Source organism: Python bivittatus, unplaced genomic scaffold (assembly GCF_059951505.1).
Source record: "Python bivittatus isolate LINGU-HERP-01145 unplaced genomic scaffold, Pbiv_v1 ctg000010_np1212, whole genome shotgun sequence".
In the NCBI taxonomy this organism is placed as follows: Eukaryota; Metazoa; Chordata; class Lepidosauria; order Squamata; family Pythonidae; genus Python; species Python bivittatus.
This window is the reverse complement of record NW_028277029.1, coordinates 308,691-326,222: the sequence shown is the minus strand read 5'-3', so window position 1 is coordinate 326,222 and position 17,532 is coordinate 308,691. Positions and strand designations below refer to the sequence as shown.

Genomic DNA, 17,532 nt, shown 5'->3' with positions numbered 1-17,532 from the left:
AACAGAGGTAGCAGTAACAAAGCTAGACTGATCTGGGATGTATTCATTTAATTCTACTGTTAATTTATTGCATTTATATCTTGCCTTTCCCTTGGGAACACTAAATAGCTTACAAAGAGGATATCTTTCATTTTATCCCTAGAAATATCCTATGCCTAGCAGTTCATTCTATTAGAAGGTCCTGGGCTAAGGCCTGTCCATCTGCTGAAAGCTTGGCAGACCAGCCTAACTGGATTTGAGGAGTCCTCCTCTATGCACTCCCAGATCGGAACTGGTGAGTTTTCCTATGGGCTTTCAACTGACAATCAGAACAAAACGTTAAGTGGAGCAAATCTTATTTGGTTCGTTAACCCTCAACACGGATCATATTGTGATTGATATGTAAGTACTTTGAAAACAAAACAGGAGTTAATGGAGGTCTGCACTGGTTCCTCAAGTATTCTGCCAGAAGAAGATCTCATTGCTGATTGGGAAATGTAATAGATTTGGGAATAATTTACTTGGAAACAATGTAGACATAACCTATCTTGATCCTTGGACTTGACAAGCAAGCAAGCAAATAAATAAGTCTCCGCGGCTGGGTGAGGGAGTGAATAAAAAGCAAAACGATGCGTGTACAAAAGGTGGAGCTTGTGCTGGGGTCCAGCAACACATATTTAATCATTTTGGCATCACTGCAGTTAGGAAAGGACACCTGTGTCTTGACCTCAGAAAAACATTTAACACTAACAATTTGTGTCAGATGACAATAAGGTGATCCACAGCTGGCTTGAAAACAGAATACAACACACCTGAATCGCTGGAAGGTCATGTGAAGTAGGTAAATAGGGGCGTACAATGAATTGATTTTGTGTTAGTTTTGGACACTCCCATTCAGTGTCAGGCTGTTTGGCAGTGGCCTAAAACTGGAAGTGATTCTCTCCCAGGCGTGATTCTCACAGAGTTCTTTTTAACAAGATTTATTGAGATGAACAGGGTGGGGTTAGAAGAATTACAACTTATTTTCAATTTAGAGCCAATATGTCCTCACATACAACTACAGCAGAGGTGTTCTGATTTCTTTCTAACAGCCTTCCTGTGCTATGGCAAGGAGAGAGGGGGTCCTTACTCTTACACCCAACAGATTCCATTTTGGAACACCCCAAAAATATTATACTGTACTAAAGCCACTGGATCATTATCCTTATTAATGATTCAGTTTTTTTGACTTTTTAATTTTTTTATATCTTTGTTGTACGCCTCCCAGAGTCACTTCTTGTGAGATGGGCAGCTATATAAATTTGACATATAAATAAATCTATATAAATAAATCTAAATTGCAAGAGTAACATATGGCCACTAGATGGTGGCAAAGAGATACAGAAAGCACTAATTCTCAGCAGCCAGTTAGTGGCCATCTGGACTTCTGAAGTCCAGATTTGGTAGCCCTAGATGGAACAAAAGGTGGAGTACAGTGAGAAATAATGGAAATTTGGCCCCAAATCTTAATTCCCTTGTTTTTTCCTAGGGCCACAAAGATGGAGTGATAGTCCTTGTTTTAGAAGTGTCAATCATCCAGTCAACAAAAAAGTTGGCAAAGGGGATAATTTTTAAAAAATAAACCATTTTTTAAAAATTCCAATTGGAAGCAACAGAAGCAAGCAACAATGGAGTTTAGCAACTGCTGTGTGTTGCTCTTCTCTGGACTTGTGCGCCTATCTATCCTAGATCAAAAAACACTGGCCGCTTAACTCTTCCATAAATGTTAACACAACAAAGCAATCAACCAGATGACAGCACGCATCGTCTGCCAAGTTTGGGCCCCTACCCGTTTGCCTGCCAATGGCTGTTTTATCCACTTCAAAGTTGCCCTGGTCTAGAGCAGGCGCCCTACTGCTAATTGTCTGCAGAGTTTGCCTACCGGTGCTCCCCAGTGACACAAACAGCTGCTTAGTGTCCGTGCTCTTTTTGGCCTGTGCTTCGCAGAAAGCGCGAGAGGCGCATCTCCAAGACAAAGCCTGGAGCAGGTCCAAACAGCGCTGCCCTTCTGCGGTGGTGGATGTTCTGCTTCAGCATCTCCACCCGCTGTGGACAACAACTCAGAAGACAGCGGCTTCCTGTCCTCCTCACACCAGTTGCTAAGTTGCTGACTGGACTGCATCCGTTGCCTCCACATCTTCCACGTCTATCCTCTCCTTCAGCAAAGATACCTGATTTATCCTCACCCAGTCGCAAGCTGGTGGCAGAGAGGGTAATGCGATGCATCTGGGGCACAGAAATCCAACCCTACGCAATCGTGAGATCTGAGCTAACAGCGATTAACTAGGAAACGGATCTTGTGGTCAGCGTGGACCCGCAGTGAAAGTGTCCGTGCCGTCCAGAGATGCTCTTGGAAAAGGCAATTTTGACATGGGGAATCATTAGGAAGGGAGCTGAAGACAGAATCCGACAGGAGAGAATAAATGTAGCTCAGGGCTGAACTGTGGAGTCCTTGGCGCTCTCTCAGCTTGGGTGTCTGCTTCCAGACGTTTCGTCACCCGACTAGCTAACATCATCAGTGCTAGAAGGGAGTGGGGTTTGCTCCCTGTTTATATGTAGTGGCTTGCCCTGCCAGTGTTGGTGGGGCGCAGTTTCCTCCTTGGCAGAATGCCAGTTCAGCAAGGCCCTTATTCAAAGCTATGGGGAAGCTACCCTCGGAATATCGACCCGTTCTGTCCCTGCGCTTTAAAAAGGCTATTAGAGCTAGCACAACTGCAAAACAGGACAACCAAGAAGATCTGGGGTGGAGCCACTTCCTGACATGGAAAGACATGGCAGCGGGCGACCGGGGGGCTTGGCTTGGAACCAAGGAGGGCTGGGGAGACCTGAGAAAGGCACAGAAAACCAGGCCTCAGGAGCAAGAAGCGTTTCCTCCCTGAACGCGACAGGGCCACTGGCTGAACCCCAGTGCGGAGAGGTTCAGGACCAGCAGAAAGCAGCGTTCGGGGCACAATGCAGGCGTGGGTGCGGCAGCCAAGCTGGAAGGGGGCAGGTTCCCCAGGGATCAGGCCCTCAGCGGCAATTAGCGGGGGGGCTGTTTCCCACCTCTTGAGTTACAGGCAGGGGCCTTGCAGTGTGTCTCCTGGGGAAGAGGACCTCGCCCCCTGTGCAGCCCAGGGCTCTGGCCTCGAAGGGCCAAGGACCCGATCCAGCCCCTCGCCTCTCCTAGCATCAGGCCTCTGCGCAGCTGCTGCTGCTGCTGCCGCTCCCCCCATCCAGGGGCCTTGACCCCCCCCTCCAGCCCCCGTGAGCTGTTCCCCTCTCCTTCTCAGTCATGGCCTTGGACAGGTGGGGCAGGGTTTGATTACACGGGCTTAGAAAATCCTTTGTGTGATCAAAAATTAGATCGAAGCGAGGCAGCCATGAAAGGGAGGGAGGAAAGGAAGAGAAATGACATTCCTTCGTAAGCCCGGCTCAGATCTGTGGCTTCTGAAAAGGATGTGTGAGGAAGTGCAACATGAGCGCGACTTCGGAGAGGGGCTATAAACGGCATCGTGACCGCATCGCCAGGAGGGGGGGGAGAGCGCGAGCGAGCAGTCTGCAAAGGGGAGAAGGCTGGAGTGGCTTCCAAGGGGGCGTTCTGGCGGCAGAGCACCAGTGGGCCATCCTCCCTGGCACCAGGGCAAACCGCCCGGGACTCCGGTGAGGACCGGCCACCTGAAAGCTGAAAGGAAGGCTGTTCCAAAAGGGGCTTCTTTGACGGCGATAAAGAGAGGGAGGAAGAGCCCCAGTTGTTGGCCAGGAAGAAATTCTCTGGCAAAGGAGTGCCAGGTTGGCTATTTTAAAATGGCTTGTTTTGCAACACCGCAAACCACATCACGGTCGCAGAGAGAGAGAGAGAGATGATGGATGGATGGATGGAACGGGGCCAAGCGCCAGGCAGTTCCCACTCTCTAGGACTGTCAGCAACACTGGGAGTTTGCCAAATCGCGCCATTCGCGCGTTTCTGCCATGGAAGGGGTTGGCCTCGGGTGCGGAGAATTTCAGCGGCCCCTGGAAGGGAATGCCTGTGCCTGGTCGTTCAGGCGGGGGGCGTGCACATTTTGGATCAGGGGACGGTATTCCATGCACGTTGCAGGCTAAAAGGAACCTCTTCTCAGTAAATATTGACTGCAGTCAGAGATGAGAGCTGTGAGGAGAGAACGCAACCCTCAAAAGCCAGCTCTGACCTTCAAGCATTACATTCCCTCTTCTGTCAGAAGAAGAATGAGCGGGATCAGCAAACACATCCTTACGACCCTTCCTTGCCAGACTTTGGTGGAATAGGGAAGAACGAGTTAAACGTCATCCACAACCCAGGGTGAAACCCCCATGGCTTTTATCAGTGCAGCTGGAGAGGGCTACCAAGGGGCGGCCGCAGAGGCGTTAGAAGGTCCTTTCCAGCTTGACTTGCCACCGATGAGACATTCTGGGAGGGGCCCAGGATGTAGGAAACGCAGTGGAGTTATCTCGGCCTTCACGCTGGTGTTTGGCGATCAGATCAGATCAGATCAGATCAGATCAGATCAGATCAGATCAGATCAGATCAGATCAGATCAGACAGAAGCAGAAGTCCCCCGTTTGCGGGACAAAAAAAAGTTCCTCTGGGTTTTTTTGTAATATGGCAAACTTTGAATGAGTACAGTCAAAATACAGTTAATGACATTTTTAATACAATCTATTTTCTTTCCCTATTAGAATTTAGTTATTTGATTTATACCCTGTCTCTCTGCTTCAACAAACATTCGAGGCAGCTACCAAAATTTAAAACAAAAATGATATATTAAAAGCTTTCAGCCCGTTCAGACGCAGAGAGAACGGAGGCCGAGCTCTCCTGCGTGGGTCCTGCCTTCAAGGGACGCGCGGGAGGCTCCATTCCAGGCGTGGCAAAGCAGAGGCTGCAGCTCCGGTGGCATCTGCCCCAGTGCCCTCAGCGCCCCCCGATTCAACTTAGCAAAATTAAAGAGAATAGTGTGGCAGGGCCAGGTGACTGTTTTCAAATTATGATCTACATACGCAAAAAGAACAAAGAGGAGCAAAGAAACACCTTCCCCAGAACAAACATCTCTGTGATTCCACTCAAAAATGGACATATGTATTCATATCATTTCATACAAGAGAACTACAAACATTTAAGTAACTTTATACATTGGCATTTGCAGTTAGATTTCTAAACAGTCCTCCAACAGAGTTAGAGCCCACAGGAGGTGACGAATATGGTGCATATGAGAACTCAGAGACTCCCTCTCCGTTTGCGCGTTCGTGCCAAGGAGGGACGTGTGTGTGTGTGTGTGTGTGTGTGTGAGAAATCTGTGAGTATTCTATACAATTATGTTGTGTAATGTAATGTGTCTTTGCATCCAGCTGAGTGGTGGGCGAATGTGTGAAAAGTTGGGTGAACAACAGAAATTATTGATTTTGCTCGTCAAATGGTCCTTTTCTATTCAGAGAGGTTCCTTCACTTCTACAGCCTCCGTGGCTTCCATCACGTTTGTCCTCCACCTTCTCTAGGTGCCATTTTGAACAGCCCTTGAGCCCCACGTCTGCCTCGGCTTCCTTTTCCTCCTCTCCCTGCACCATCACTCCTCCCTGCTTCCCGACTTTGGCAACCCCATGCTGCTGGGTGCTTCCTCCCAACCGTGCACAGGGCCTCCCTGCAAGGCTTGCCCGACAAGACGGCGAGTGGTCCGGAGGGGAGCAGCAGCTCCTCGTCCGCTTCTGCCAGAAAGCTGGGACCAGCAGTGGACCTCAAGTCAACGTGGCCTGGATTGTAATATGAAAGGAACATTTACTGTCCATCCTTAAAGAAGACCTTTGCCTGTGACTTCCACCCTTCAGCTCTCGCCACGAAATAGTCGGTCTCTGAAACAGCCATCCCTGCTCTCAGGAAGCGCCAGCCGGACCTGTGCCCTTGCCAAGTCTCCGTGGCTCGGAGGAATAATGAACAAAAGCCTCTCACGGGATTCAGGACAGTTTGAACCACCTGGAAAAATGTGCTGACCAACCCATGGCTGTCTCTGTGGACGACGGGAGCGGTAACCAAGTGGACCCAATAACGGCTCCAGAAACACACTCCTGGCTTCTCACACCTGCTCTCTGAGGAGAGGTTGGGTGGGTCCCCGTCCCATGCCCACCAGTGCTGCCCTAGGAGAAAATCAAGCTCAGACATCATGCTAAAATTGTAGCCTTTAAGCAGAAAACTGAACAGAATCTGTGGCCTTCCTTGGAAGGCTTGTGTTCCGAAGTGAACTTGAACCCAACCAAGCCGTCGCTAACTCCCAACCAAGCAGACGTGGAGGGCAGGTCAGGATTTCATTGCCTGGGCTGACCAATCTCCTGGCCGGCTTGTAGGGGATGTGGTGGAAAGGCCCCGGGGACACCGACCTATCATGCTCCAGCATGGAAGGCAGAACAGGGTCATTTTCCTAGAAGTGACCTCCTACGTCAGTCAAGAAAAAGAATGCCACGAGAGTAAAAGGTCACTTGAAAGCAAAGCTGATTTGAAAGCACAGCTTGGCAGAGGCCCTGGCGGCCAGCTTAGAAACTCACGCAACCCCACTAGATTCAGGCTGAGGCTTCTGGCCTAATTTTTCCTTGCTTCCAAGAGGAATGCGCGTGTGCTATTCATCTTGGACCCCGCTTCAGCTTCCACTGCCTCGACTTTGCTTTCCTGGGTGGAGGTCTCCAGTCTGGAGCCCGCTAGGTCACACTCTCACACTTGGGTAACTGCGTGTCTGCATCAGACCAGCCAGCCAGCCAGCCAGCCAGCAAACTGGGTGTTAACCTGCTGAAGTGGGACCTTAAGCAGAAAACATCTGTTCCCATTTTCATGGTCATGACTGCTCCATAATCTACAACTGCTACACATAATAAACAAATATCTAAACTATTAGGCCACTCATGTTTCAGGCCGTATATTATCTATTACACTGTTTCACTTTGATCCCAAAACACAGCAGAAAAACAGTCTCCTGTAGCTTGTTCAGTTCGTACTTTCTATGGACTGATCAAATGCATCCCACTCCCTCCCAGCATGGAAGACACGACCTGGCTGGGCAACGAAATGTCTGCCAGAAAACAGCCAAGCTCAGAGAACCCCAAGGACCCCACGGCTCAACCCTGAGCTACATGTATTCTCTTCTGCCGGGATCAAACGCATCTCCAGAAGGTGTGACTATCTGGAGACGGTCTTCTGACAGAGTTTTCTCTGCTGGTACATGAAATAAAAGCGTGCCTTTGCATGGAAAACGGGCTTGTTTTCTCTCTTGGACAGAAGAAACGGATGGCTTCTATTATTACTTCCTGCACAGTTACTAGTAAGTCTAAAGCTACTCACTCAGCAGCAGTGATATAGCTTCATAGACCTCTACCATCATCAGACTACTTAACCAGTCCCTTAAAAACATAGCAGATAACACCTCCTCAGGAATAAGCTCAACGCCTGGTGACTTTTCTGATGTTTTCCTGGCAGAATCATGGAAATGGTTTGCCAACTGCCGACTTCTGAGATGTTTTTTTGATTTCCCAGTCTGGATTTCCAGTGGTCTCCCATCCAAATGAAAACCTTAGGCCTACCTGGGCTTCAAAAATCCAGAAGACCACTAGATGCCAGCAAAGAGTTAAGAATGCTCTGCTTCTCTTTCCTGCCACCTAGTGGTAATCTGGTTTTTGCAGCTGGGGTATGGTAGCCTGAGCTATTGAGGTCCAATCAAGGTTTTATTTGATACTGTCCTAAATATTCAGACTAATCTATTCAAAGACACATTGACCATAAAAATAAAAGCCTTCGCTTTCAACCCTTCTGAACTATGATGAGTTGGCACTGATTTAAGACATTTCTTTTAAAGAAGTGAGAAGTGAAAGAAAAACTACTGCAGGATTTATTACAGGCCGCCTGCCCAAGCAGAGAATATGGACCAGGCCTTTGGAAATCCACTCACCAAGTTCTCAAAAGGCAACCGAGACTTCACCTATCCCAAGATTGCTGGGCATCCAGCTCAGCTAGCAGTGGGAAGTTTAACAGATCCCTCCAATCCCTCTTTTGACAATTTCATGTTTTTGAAGAAGAAAGAAGGGTGCCCTGACTAAAAGAGAGGAACTGGTTGATGGAGTGAAGGTCTCAGCTTTTATAAATTGGATAAATAAATAAAATCCTGGGGAAAAGAAACACATCACAATGGAGTTCAAGGCAACTAAGGAGGAAAAGCTAAGAGAAATCAGTCATATACCTCAGACTTCCAAAATGTGTTGGCTAATAAAGAATAAACATCCCCATTCAAAATAATTTCAACAGGCTCACCACTGGGCCAAAGCCAACAGGATGTCCTATGTCTAGGTGCATAAGAGCCCCTAGGTGGTCTAGGCGGACCACCAACTGAACTTGGGCAAGAGGTATGCAACAACGTCCACTTCAGCCGCGCTACAGATCTACTTCACCCAGATGTGTTGACAAATAATGGAAAGGATATCAAGTGCAAGAGGGCACGGACCTCTTTTCGGCTGAAGCTTAAAAGCGGGGTAACAATAAATGGGTGGAGGTGTAAAGAACCAAGATTTGCATCAAATATGAGGAGGTATTTCCTGAGGTAGCAGCTGGTAAGCACTGAAACTGTCTAAGATCTAATGACCCTGGGTTCTCCCTCAGGAGAGGCTTTCAAACGGAGTCTGGGTGGATCTTGCTGGAGATTGCTTAGTGGATTCTCACACTGAGCAGGCGGTTGGGCCAGATGACCTTGAAGGTCCTCCAACTCCTACATTCTATGATTGAGCCAGTTAGCCTATCACTGGTATAGAGAAATAACACAACCTGACTTTTTTTCCTCATGTTACTTTAAGCCCCTCCAGGCAATATTTATGTTCATTAATCTGGGATTTTTATAGCCCCATTCAAACATTATTCAACAGGGAATGCTTCCCATGCAAACTCCATACAAATGTTTCTCAACCTTGGCAACTTGAAGATGTATGGACTTTAACTCCCAGAATTCTAGGAGTTGAAGTCCATACATCTTCAAGTTGTCAAGGTTGAGAAACATTGCTCTATACTGTAGTTATGTCTCCACCTTGCTGGTAACACACATTCAAAAGATGTAAAATGTTATATTTGATATAATTAAAAAGTACATTCTCCTCTAATGTGTACAGATAATATCTTCAGTAGAATAGTTGTCAACTGTTGACTTTAAAAAATTCTATCACCTGCTTACTTTGCAACAGATTCATAGTTAATTCCTCAGCTAATGGATATCTAGACTTTCAGTGAGACTGAAATATGTAGATTCACAACAAGGTCAGTATAAATCCAGTCCTATTGTTCCCTTTAGTAGTCTAATCGTACCATTCCTATTAACAGGGCAGTATCCCATCCCATCACATTTTTATGACACTTTGATTAAAAAATCATTTTAAAAGGTGTTTCCCTGAGATACTTGCACATTCCCGTTCCAGTCATGCTTAAAAAATATTTGCAGAACTTTCACAAATCTACATTCTTTTTCAAATGCAACTTCCACACATTGTTTTGGTAAGAATTGTTGACAAGAAGAGATCAGTGGATTGTGCTCGACAGATACATGCACACTGTGGTGGTGTTCATTTGGGGACAATTAAAAGATCTGCTTCCATAAAAATGAGCTTCAGTTGACCAGATAGGGAAGTTTGTGGGCCAAATTCAGCTATCTGGCACATGACAGTCAATAGGCTTTTCAGTGAAAGTGTGAACCACGGACCCCCACTCATCCCCATAATGCCTTTAGATGCCTTACTTGACCCGTATTCTAATAAGGAACAGATTTCTTTTAAATCTTTATTATATTCTGAAAAAGCAATCTTTTTTGGTTCAGTTATAAAATTAAACTGAAAAGCAGAAATGGTTTTAGACAAAGTAGAACTTCCACTGAGCCTACCAGTTGTGAGCCCAACTGTTCCTTCTTGCACTTATACAGATTCCAAGGACCTACAGCAGGGCTTAGATGAAGGAACTATCCTCAATGATCTGGACCTCTTGGTGGCCTTTGACACAGTCCAACCTCATATCCATCTGGGCCTCTTGCTAGGGTTGGGAGTGGTCTCTCCTTTTAAGGGACAGTCTCAATCAGTGGTTATGGTGGGGATGAGCCAAGCTTTGGGGCAATCCAGTGTGGGGCACCCCGGAGCTCAATTCTCTGTGAAATGTCTGAGGGAGGTCATCCATCAATCTGGGTCAGGTATCAACAGCATGTCGATGATGGCCAGTTATATATCTCTACTTTGAACTGAACAGGAAGAGCAATCAAGGTCTTGACCTGATGTCTAGAAGCCGTCAGAGCTGGAGGGGGGGGAAGGCTCCGCCTCAACCCAAACAAGACAGAATAATGCTACTTCTGAGATAGTATCACATTTGTCTCTAGGTGGGATTTTGCTTGCCCCTAGGTAGTGAGTCTAGGGGGTCCTCTTAGACTCATAGCTTCTGCTGGAAGAGTGGATGGGAGCCGTGGCCAGAAGGCCCTTCGCTCAACTTTGGCTAGTGCACCAACTGCAGTCTTTTGCAGAACAGGATCCACAGAGGAGAATCACTCCTGCTCTTATTCCCTCTCACTTAGACCACTGTAATGCACTCTACTTGGGTTGCCCTTGAAGACCACTCGGAAACTACAGCTGGTTCACACCCAATGGTGTGTTTGCTTACAGATCAGGCCCATTCTGGCCACTCTTACAGTGCCGCTAAAAACTATGCTGGCTTCCAGTTTCTTTCCAGGGGATTACCTGCAAAGCCCTCTATGGCATAGGAGTTGAGTATTGCCAAGACCACTTTCCCTGAGCAGAATTATCTCCCCAGTGCACACAGACCGTGCCTACTGGGATGTCTGGCTAGCGGGGAAACAGGAAGAGCCATTCTCAGTGTGGGCTACCTTCCCATGGAACGGCTAGCCCTCACAGGCAAGAGGGGACCCTCCCCTCATGGCTTTCTGAAAGACTATCAACTTCTGGCTACTTCAGAAGACCTTGGGAGCCCAATCACTGGTGTGAGGTGGACGCTGACACCATGAATTTTGGATGAGTCTACACCAGGTTATGTACTGTGATTAACGTAGGGTCGTGCCTCACTATTGGCCTGCATCAATTAAACATTATCTAAGACAGCAACGTCTTAGACATTGCTTCAGTCACACAATTGACTCTTAGGCGGCTGACAGCCAGCAATATAAAATAAAATGAAAACATACAGACAATACATAGAGTCGCCTAAATAAACAACCCTGATCTGTCTGTCATGCAGAAGATCGCAGGTGAGCTGCAGAGGCCGAGCACGCAAGGAGGGCTCCTTGAGACCACAACGTGGAAAAGCATTCACTAACGGCGCCGCCAAACCTACGCGGGCTTCACATATTTCAAAACTGCACTGTAGCATTGCACCAAACAACTCTGTTGCCAAAGACTACTTGAGACACACATCCCGAACCCCAGGCCCAGAAAGCTACCACGAACGGACTTCAGGAGGGAACAGGAGGGATTTGTGCTTCTGGGCTGGGGAGAGACGAAGGAAGGAATGGTGGCCAAGGCGATGCTGGACGGGAAGGAGTCCACTGGAAGGAAGCCTTCCCTTGGAGGCAGACTTCAGCCCCCGCCCCCACCGCGCCGTTACAGGCTCTCTGATTCAGAGGCCCCGCATACCCTGCTCTGTGATCCAAGTCCATCTGGCCTTTAAAAAATAAAGTAGGTCACTTGGGCAGGAAACCCAGCTGCCACCAAAGGAAAGCTCTTTGGATTCTAATTTGACCCAAACTATAAAACCATGAAAGAAACTTTTAACAGATGGTTAGCACAGTTTTTATATCTAACATATGCTCCTGAATAGTCTTCGAACCCACATTTATCAGCTTTGTAACCATTTTCCCTGAATCATGAGATTTGCTGCCTTTGGCCTCTATCAGCAGAGTGCAAACGAGCCACCAGATAAATCTTGGGCGACCGGCCTCCTCAGGGAGACCCTCGGCAACGGCCACCGCCGGGCTCCCGGGGCATCTCCCCGCCTCCCGGCCGCCCGGCAAGGAACGTGTGCGGGGACCCAGGGGTGCGGCAGCATCGCGGCCCGGGCTAGCGCACTCCGGGGGCTCCGCCGCGGCCAGGTCACCGGTGCTGGGAACGCTCGCAGGAGAGCCGCAACGGCCGCCTGGGAACCCCGAGGCCGGCCAGCGCCTTGCAGAGTCACCGGCGGAGCTGCCTTCGTCCTTCGGGGAGGGGGCCGGAGAAGCAGAGGCGGCTCCCCGGCCTGCTGCAGGATACGCAGCGGAGGGGGGGGGGAGGGGGCGTCCACTGGCCCGCAGGAATCATCTCCCCGGGGAGGAAAGGCTCGCTCTTCTTAAAGGCAGGAGGCCTGCCCCTCGCCCTCCAAAACCGCCCCCGGGAAAGGCGCCTTTCCCCTCCGGGAAGTCCGGGTGGGATTCTCAGGGTAGCGGGGGTGGGGGCGCGGGGCCCGCGGAGGCGGCCGGAGAGGAGGGCGAGAGAAGCGGGTACTCACCCAGAAGACCAGATTGAAGAGGAACATCATGTACTTCAGGCAGCACAGGCAGCCCCGAGCCATGCTGCACTTCTTAAACTCTAGGAGGAAAACAAAGGACAGGTCCAGGTAAAACACCAGGTATTTGCTGCTGCCGCCGCCGCCGCCGCCGGGGCCGCCGCCGCTCCGGGGCTCGTCCCTCTGCAGCCCGGGGCCCGGCGCGGCGGCGCGGCGGCCCTGCCGGCGGGGCCCCGCAGTGCCGTAGAAGGCGCCGGCCGTGAAGCCGCGGCTGAAGCGCTTCCCCGAGCCGGAGGCTTTGGCGAAGTCCGAGTCCTTGCTCTCCAGAGAGGGGCTCCGGCGGATGGAGGAGTCTTCGCTACTGGACTTCTCCATGCTCGCGCTTGGCACCGGGGCGGGCTGCGGCGCCGGGCATCTCCGGATCAGCCGCGCGGCGCGGCGCCTCCCGCTCTCGCCCCCCGAGGGCCTCCCCTACAGCCTGGCCCGCATCGCGCGCCTCCTCCTCCTCCTCCTCCCCTTCAGCGCAGAGCGGGCGGCCCCGCCGGCTTGGGTTTCCACGCCCGGGGTCGAGGCGGCGGCGGCGGCATGGCGCGGGTCCTCCTCCCGGTCACTTCGGCATGACTTGGCGCTTTGCTCCGGCCGGCGCGCCCGCCCGCCCGCCCGCTTTGTCCAGGGCCGTCTCCCGGGGCTGCCGAGGCGCCCGGCGCCGGGGGGCTCCGGGGGCAAGGAATCGCCTTCCCCGCTCGCCGCGCTGCTGCGCCCCCAGCCTCTGCCTCGCGGGCGACGCCGCGCAGCCGCGAGCCAAGGGTCTCAGTCAGCCCCGCGCGGCCGCCGCCGGCGCGAGCTCATCCGGACGGGGAGCTGCCAGGCATTTCCCGCAGACATCCCTGCCCGGCCGAGGGTCCCACTCCTAAATCCCTTTCATCCCAAGCCCCTCCCCTTTCGCTCTGCGTGCAGCCAATCGCAAGGGGCCTTCCATCCTTTGCACACTGGGACCCCCCCCCCTTGACAAAAGAGCTTTAATAGGATTAGCGCTCCTGTTTTGACTATGGAAGCGCACAAGGAAACCCCTTTGAAACGTCAAACCCCGTTTAGCCGCTTATGAACATGGAAAGGGAGGGGGAGATTCCCAGAATGCAAAATCAGGAGCGGAAACCAGCCACCTGTGCACACCCCCGACCTCCTTTCCAGTTACGCCGGCAGGAACTTTGCCGCCCCGAATTCCTGGCAGCTCCGCCACCCATCGGGAGGACCGGCCACTGTGCGCGGTCCGCCCGCCGGCAACGGCAGATGCGGGGGGCGAGCGGCCGCCCAGAGGGGCGGTGGGCAGAGCCGCCAGGAGGCACCGCGAAGATAATGGCAGGACTCGTGCGCCAAGCAGAGCGACGTAAGCTGTGGCCTGCAGAAACACGGGTCCGGATGGGCACGCCGTTCTGTTCTGTCGCTATTCGCGGCAGGATGTCGACGCAGCGTCCCTCGGGCCTAACCCACCTCGCCCTTTGTGGTGGGAATAAAACTGGACGTCTGCGGGAGCTCCCAGAAGAGCAGCGGCCTAAGTGAAAGGGCAATTTTTCCACCTTTGCATCTTTCCCCTGCTCCCAGGGAATAAATACTGCATGCCAACAGGTCTGGACGGAGACCGTTCGGTTCGCCACAGCAAAAAACCAACCACCGCCCCCTCCTCTTCTCTCAGAAACAAAGCAGCAGGAATACCTGATCGCGACCATGACAGAAAATACTTTAAAGAGCCACCTGCTTTAGATACGTATTAGGGCACCAGCATTTCAAGTAAAATAAAAAAGGCAAGAGAACCAGATCGTTGTGCGTTTTTTTCCAGGCTCCTGGCCAAACGCAGATGCATCTGTGTCGCAGACACTGCTGTGATGCTGGGCTTTGTGGACAGAGAAGGGGTCGCTGCTGTGAGAAGCTCACAAGCTTTGCTGAAAGGAAGTCCCCGTCGCGGCTTCCTTGTGGGGCGCAGCTCTGTTGCCTCTTCTGCAAGCAGGCCAGTGTGCGAAAGGCGCGTGGAATGGTTGCTTTCATGGCCAGTTCTTTAAAACAAAAAAAATCATGACCTTGGCCAATCTTTCGTAGGCTAGGAAGATTCAGCATTCACTATGGACTACACAAATGTCTGAAACGGAGGAGGGAGCCAATCGCCACTGTCTCCTATGGCAGAATATTCAAATATTCTGTTCCGCGTAGAACCCTCTGGGTGTTCTGAGCTCCAACCCAACTGAATAGGCCGACAGAATAGCGCTAGCAAACACTCCCACCTCAGCTGTCATATGGTGCCCAGCTGGTTAGCTTGTTTTCTAAAGGGTGATGGAGAAAATAAGCCAACCTGGATTTCCGCATACGGCACTGGTGCCCAGGCTACTGCCGTTGCTAAAAAACCAAGACCCTAGAATCGCAGAAGCCGCCTGCCATTCCCACCCTTACTCAGCGCAGCATCTGCTTCTGCATCTCTGGCATGTGTCTATCCCGTACGTGGTGTCAACCATCATCCTGCCATCTAGCCAGTATTTCACCGTTCAATACAGAAGAGTATCTTGCGTCAGTCCTGATGGAGGACTTCCGAGGATGCTGTGTCTGCGGTATTCTGCTGCCCTACTAAGCTAGTAACTCTGTCAAACCAGGAGATAAGATTTGTCTGGCACAAGTTATTTTTGCAAATCGAACCCTAACCCTACGCGGGCTGCTGTTAGTGTGTCTATCCAAGTGTTCACAAACACATTGCTTGAGAACCTTGCCCAGTTCAGACGTCAGGCTGACAGGTCTACAGTTTCCTGGATCCACATTTGTCCTCTTCCAGTCTTCTGGGATCTCGCCAGTCTTCAGGAGGACTCAAAGATCACTTGTTCCGCAGTCACCTCCGCTAGCTCCTTCCCTGCTCTGGGATGCTGCGCATCTGGCCCTGGAGACTTGCATTCATTCACGTCAGTTGCATTTCCTTACCCCATCCTCAAGTACCCTAAGCAGCAGGTCTTTCTCTCCCCCGGTGGCATGACGATGACCAACTAGGGCTCTACATTTCTTCTGAAGGAGGAAAAGACAGACACAAAGTAAGAATTATGGGGTTCTGTCTTCTCACCATCAGCCATTACGGATTCACCACTCGCAATGGCCCTACCACCTCTTTGGCCATCCTTTTATTTCTCACACGCCCAACAATCTGACCACTGTGAGCTCTGTCTCAGGAACTTCTAGACTAGTTGATTGCAACCAACTTTCTACCTTTAAAGCCAATCCTGAAATCCCCACTTATTCAAAAAGTAGATGATCATTTATGCACACGGTGGAACTCAGATTCCGCCCTTATCTCTGGTGGATATTTCTAGCAGAAGAATCCAAATATTGTGAAGTGTCCCAGGAGTGTGCTGCTATTTCTGAAGATACTCTGCTGGGAAATACTGCAATGATACCACAAGTGGACTGACACGCTTGCATCCGATCTGGTATTCTTCCAGACTGTAAGCACCCTCCCCATTTTGATTACTATGCAACTTACGCCAGCAATGAAGCGGAGGCCATTTCCCTCTCACGGTCCTTGCTCAGAGGGGACTGGAGGGAGCTGTGCTGGGAGGCTAATTTGTGCCTTTGGGGCAATTCAGCATCCCATAAAGTTAAATGCTAATTTTGCACTTCATTTCACACTTCAACTCAGCCTGAAAGCACCTTGAAAACAATGTAGTGATGATGAATCTGTCAAGAACAAATCTTCTCTGACCAGATAACTTCCTTAGCAAAGTCTCCTTTGAGTTAAGTCCAACACCTGATAACTTCATGGACATTTCCAGGTATTTTTGTCACTGCCTTCTTTCCAACTTCCTAGTCTACCCTCCAACCTGACATTTCCTGGTGGTCTCCTATCCAAGTACAGAACAGATCCTACCCCACTTCAGGAGCAGCCAAGGTCACCTAGATATGCCCGTCTGGATGACTTTCTTAACGTGATCAATACTACTCTCCTCAAAGCATTTCCCAAAGTATCTCTGGAAGTCCTAATTAGCAAGCTGGTTAAGTACTGGCCAGATGGCATGTCTTTGGCAGATGAGTTTAGCCTTAAAAGGCAGGAGGAGAAAAGCCTAACATTTAGCCCTGGAGCAAGGACAGGGGGGCAGCAGGGAGAGATGCTTCGACTGCTGCAGGAGGGAGACCTCAGCTCTGCAGGGTGTCATTTGGCGTCCTTCTATACTGCAATGGATTATCTAGTCCTTGAGCCCTGGAGGAGATGTCAGTGTCTGGAGAGCCAGTTTTTGAGGAGGCAAAGCTGATACCGTCCTCTCGAAAGGCCCCCAAGACATCAGTTTATACTTCCTTCAAGTGGTTGACCTGTCAGCCAAACCCTAACCTTAACCCTGGCCTTAATCTCCTGGGGCTGCCCTGGGCTGCCCTCTTAGAAACTGGTGCCACATTGTCTATCTTCCAGCTCTCTGGCACCGAGCCTGAGTTGAGGGACACGTTACCAGTTACACAGTTTTGCCTGGAGGTCGAGTGGATGCCATCAGGACCCAGTGATTTATTGCACTGCTGTCTCTCAGGATGTCCTAAAATATCTTCTCTGGTTACTGTAGTTGTTCCATTTCTCTTTACAAAAAAGCCAACCCAGGCCCCACTCTCTGCCCTACATCATGTGCAACGAAGACAGATGCCAATAATTCATTCCATTCCTTAAACCATTCATTTAAGGAATCCACAGCCATCTTGGGCTCCCGTTTCCTATAGCTTCTTCTGCCATGGAATCCGGTTTAACCCTGCACTGGATTTATTACAAATGGCTCTCTTGAAACCACTTGACTACATTCAACGTTGTGGAGTCACTTTCTCCCAAAGTCCCCACTACTCCTACTTTGTCTTCTCAGTTTTCCTTACTGGTTAGGGCCACCAAGTCAAGGATCTGGAGGTGGATAGAAAGGCAGGTCAAGATTTCTTGGAAGGACTCCTCATCTCTCAACAGCAGTGGGTGAAATTAAAGTTCTTCATTGCTACGACTCCTTGCCTCTTGACGGTCTAGAATTTGAAAGCATCGTCCACAT

At 50.3% G+C, this 17,532-nt stretch overlaps 1 protein-coding gene across 4 annotated transcripts in view; it reads right to left on the bottom strand.

Moving 5' to 3' along the window:
• The window catches only part of TSPAN9 (tetraspanin 9), a 63,574-nt gene that overhangs the window by 24,914 nt on the left and 21,128 nt on the right, over window positions 1-17,532 (bottom strand). For 3 of the 4 annotated variants that reach the window (XM_088144699.1, XM_088144613.1, XM_088144737.1), the window contains one exon: window positions 12,497-12,576. In XM_088144699.1, the coding sequence (XP_088000825.1) occupies window positions 12,497-12,559 (63 nt within the window). In that variant the 5' untranslated portion in view covers window positions 12,560-12,576. Of the gene's footprint in view, window positions 1-12,496; window positions 16,931-17,532 lie in introns of those variants that run through there. The other variant, XM_088144660.1, reaches the window with a different exon arrangement.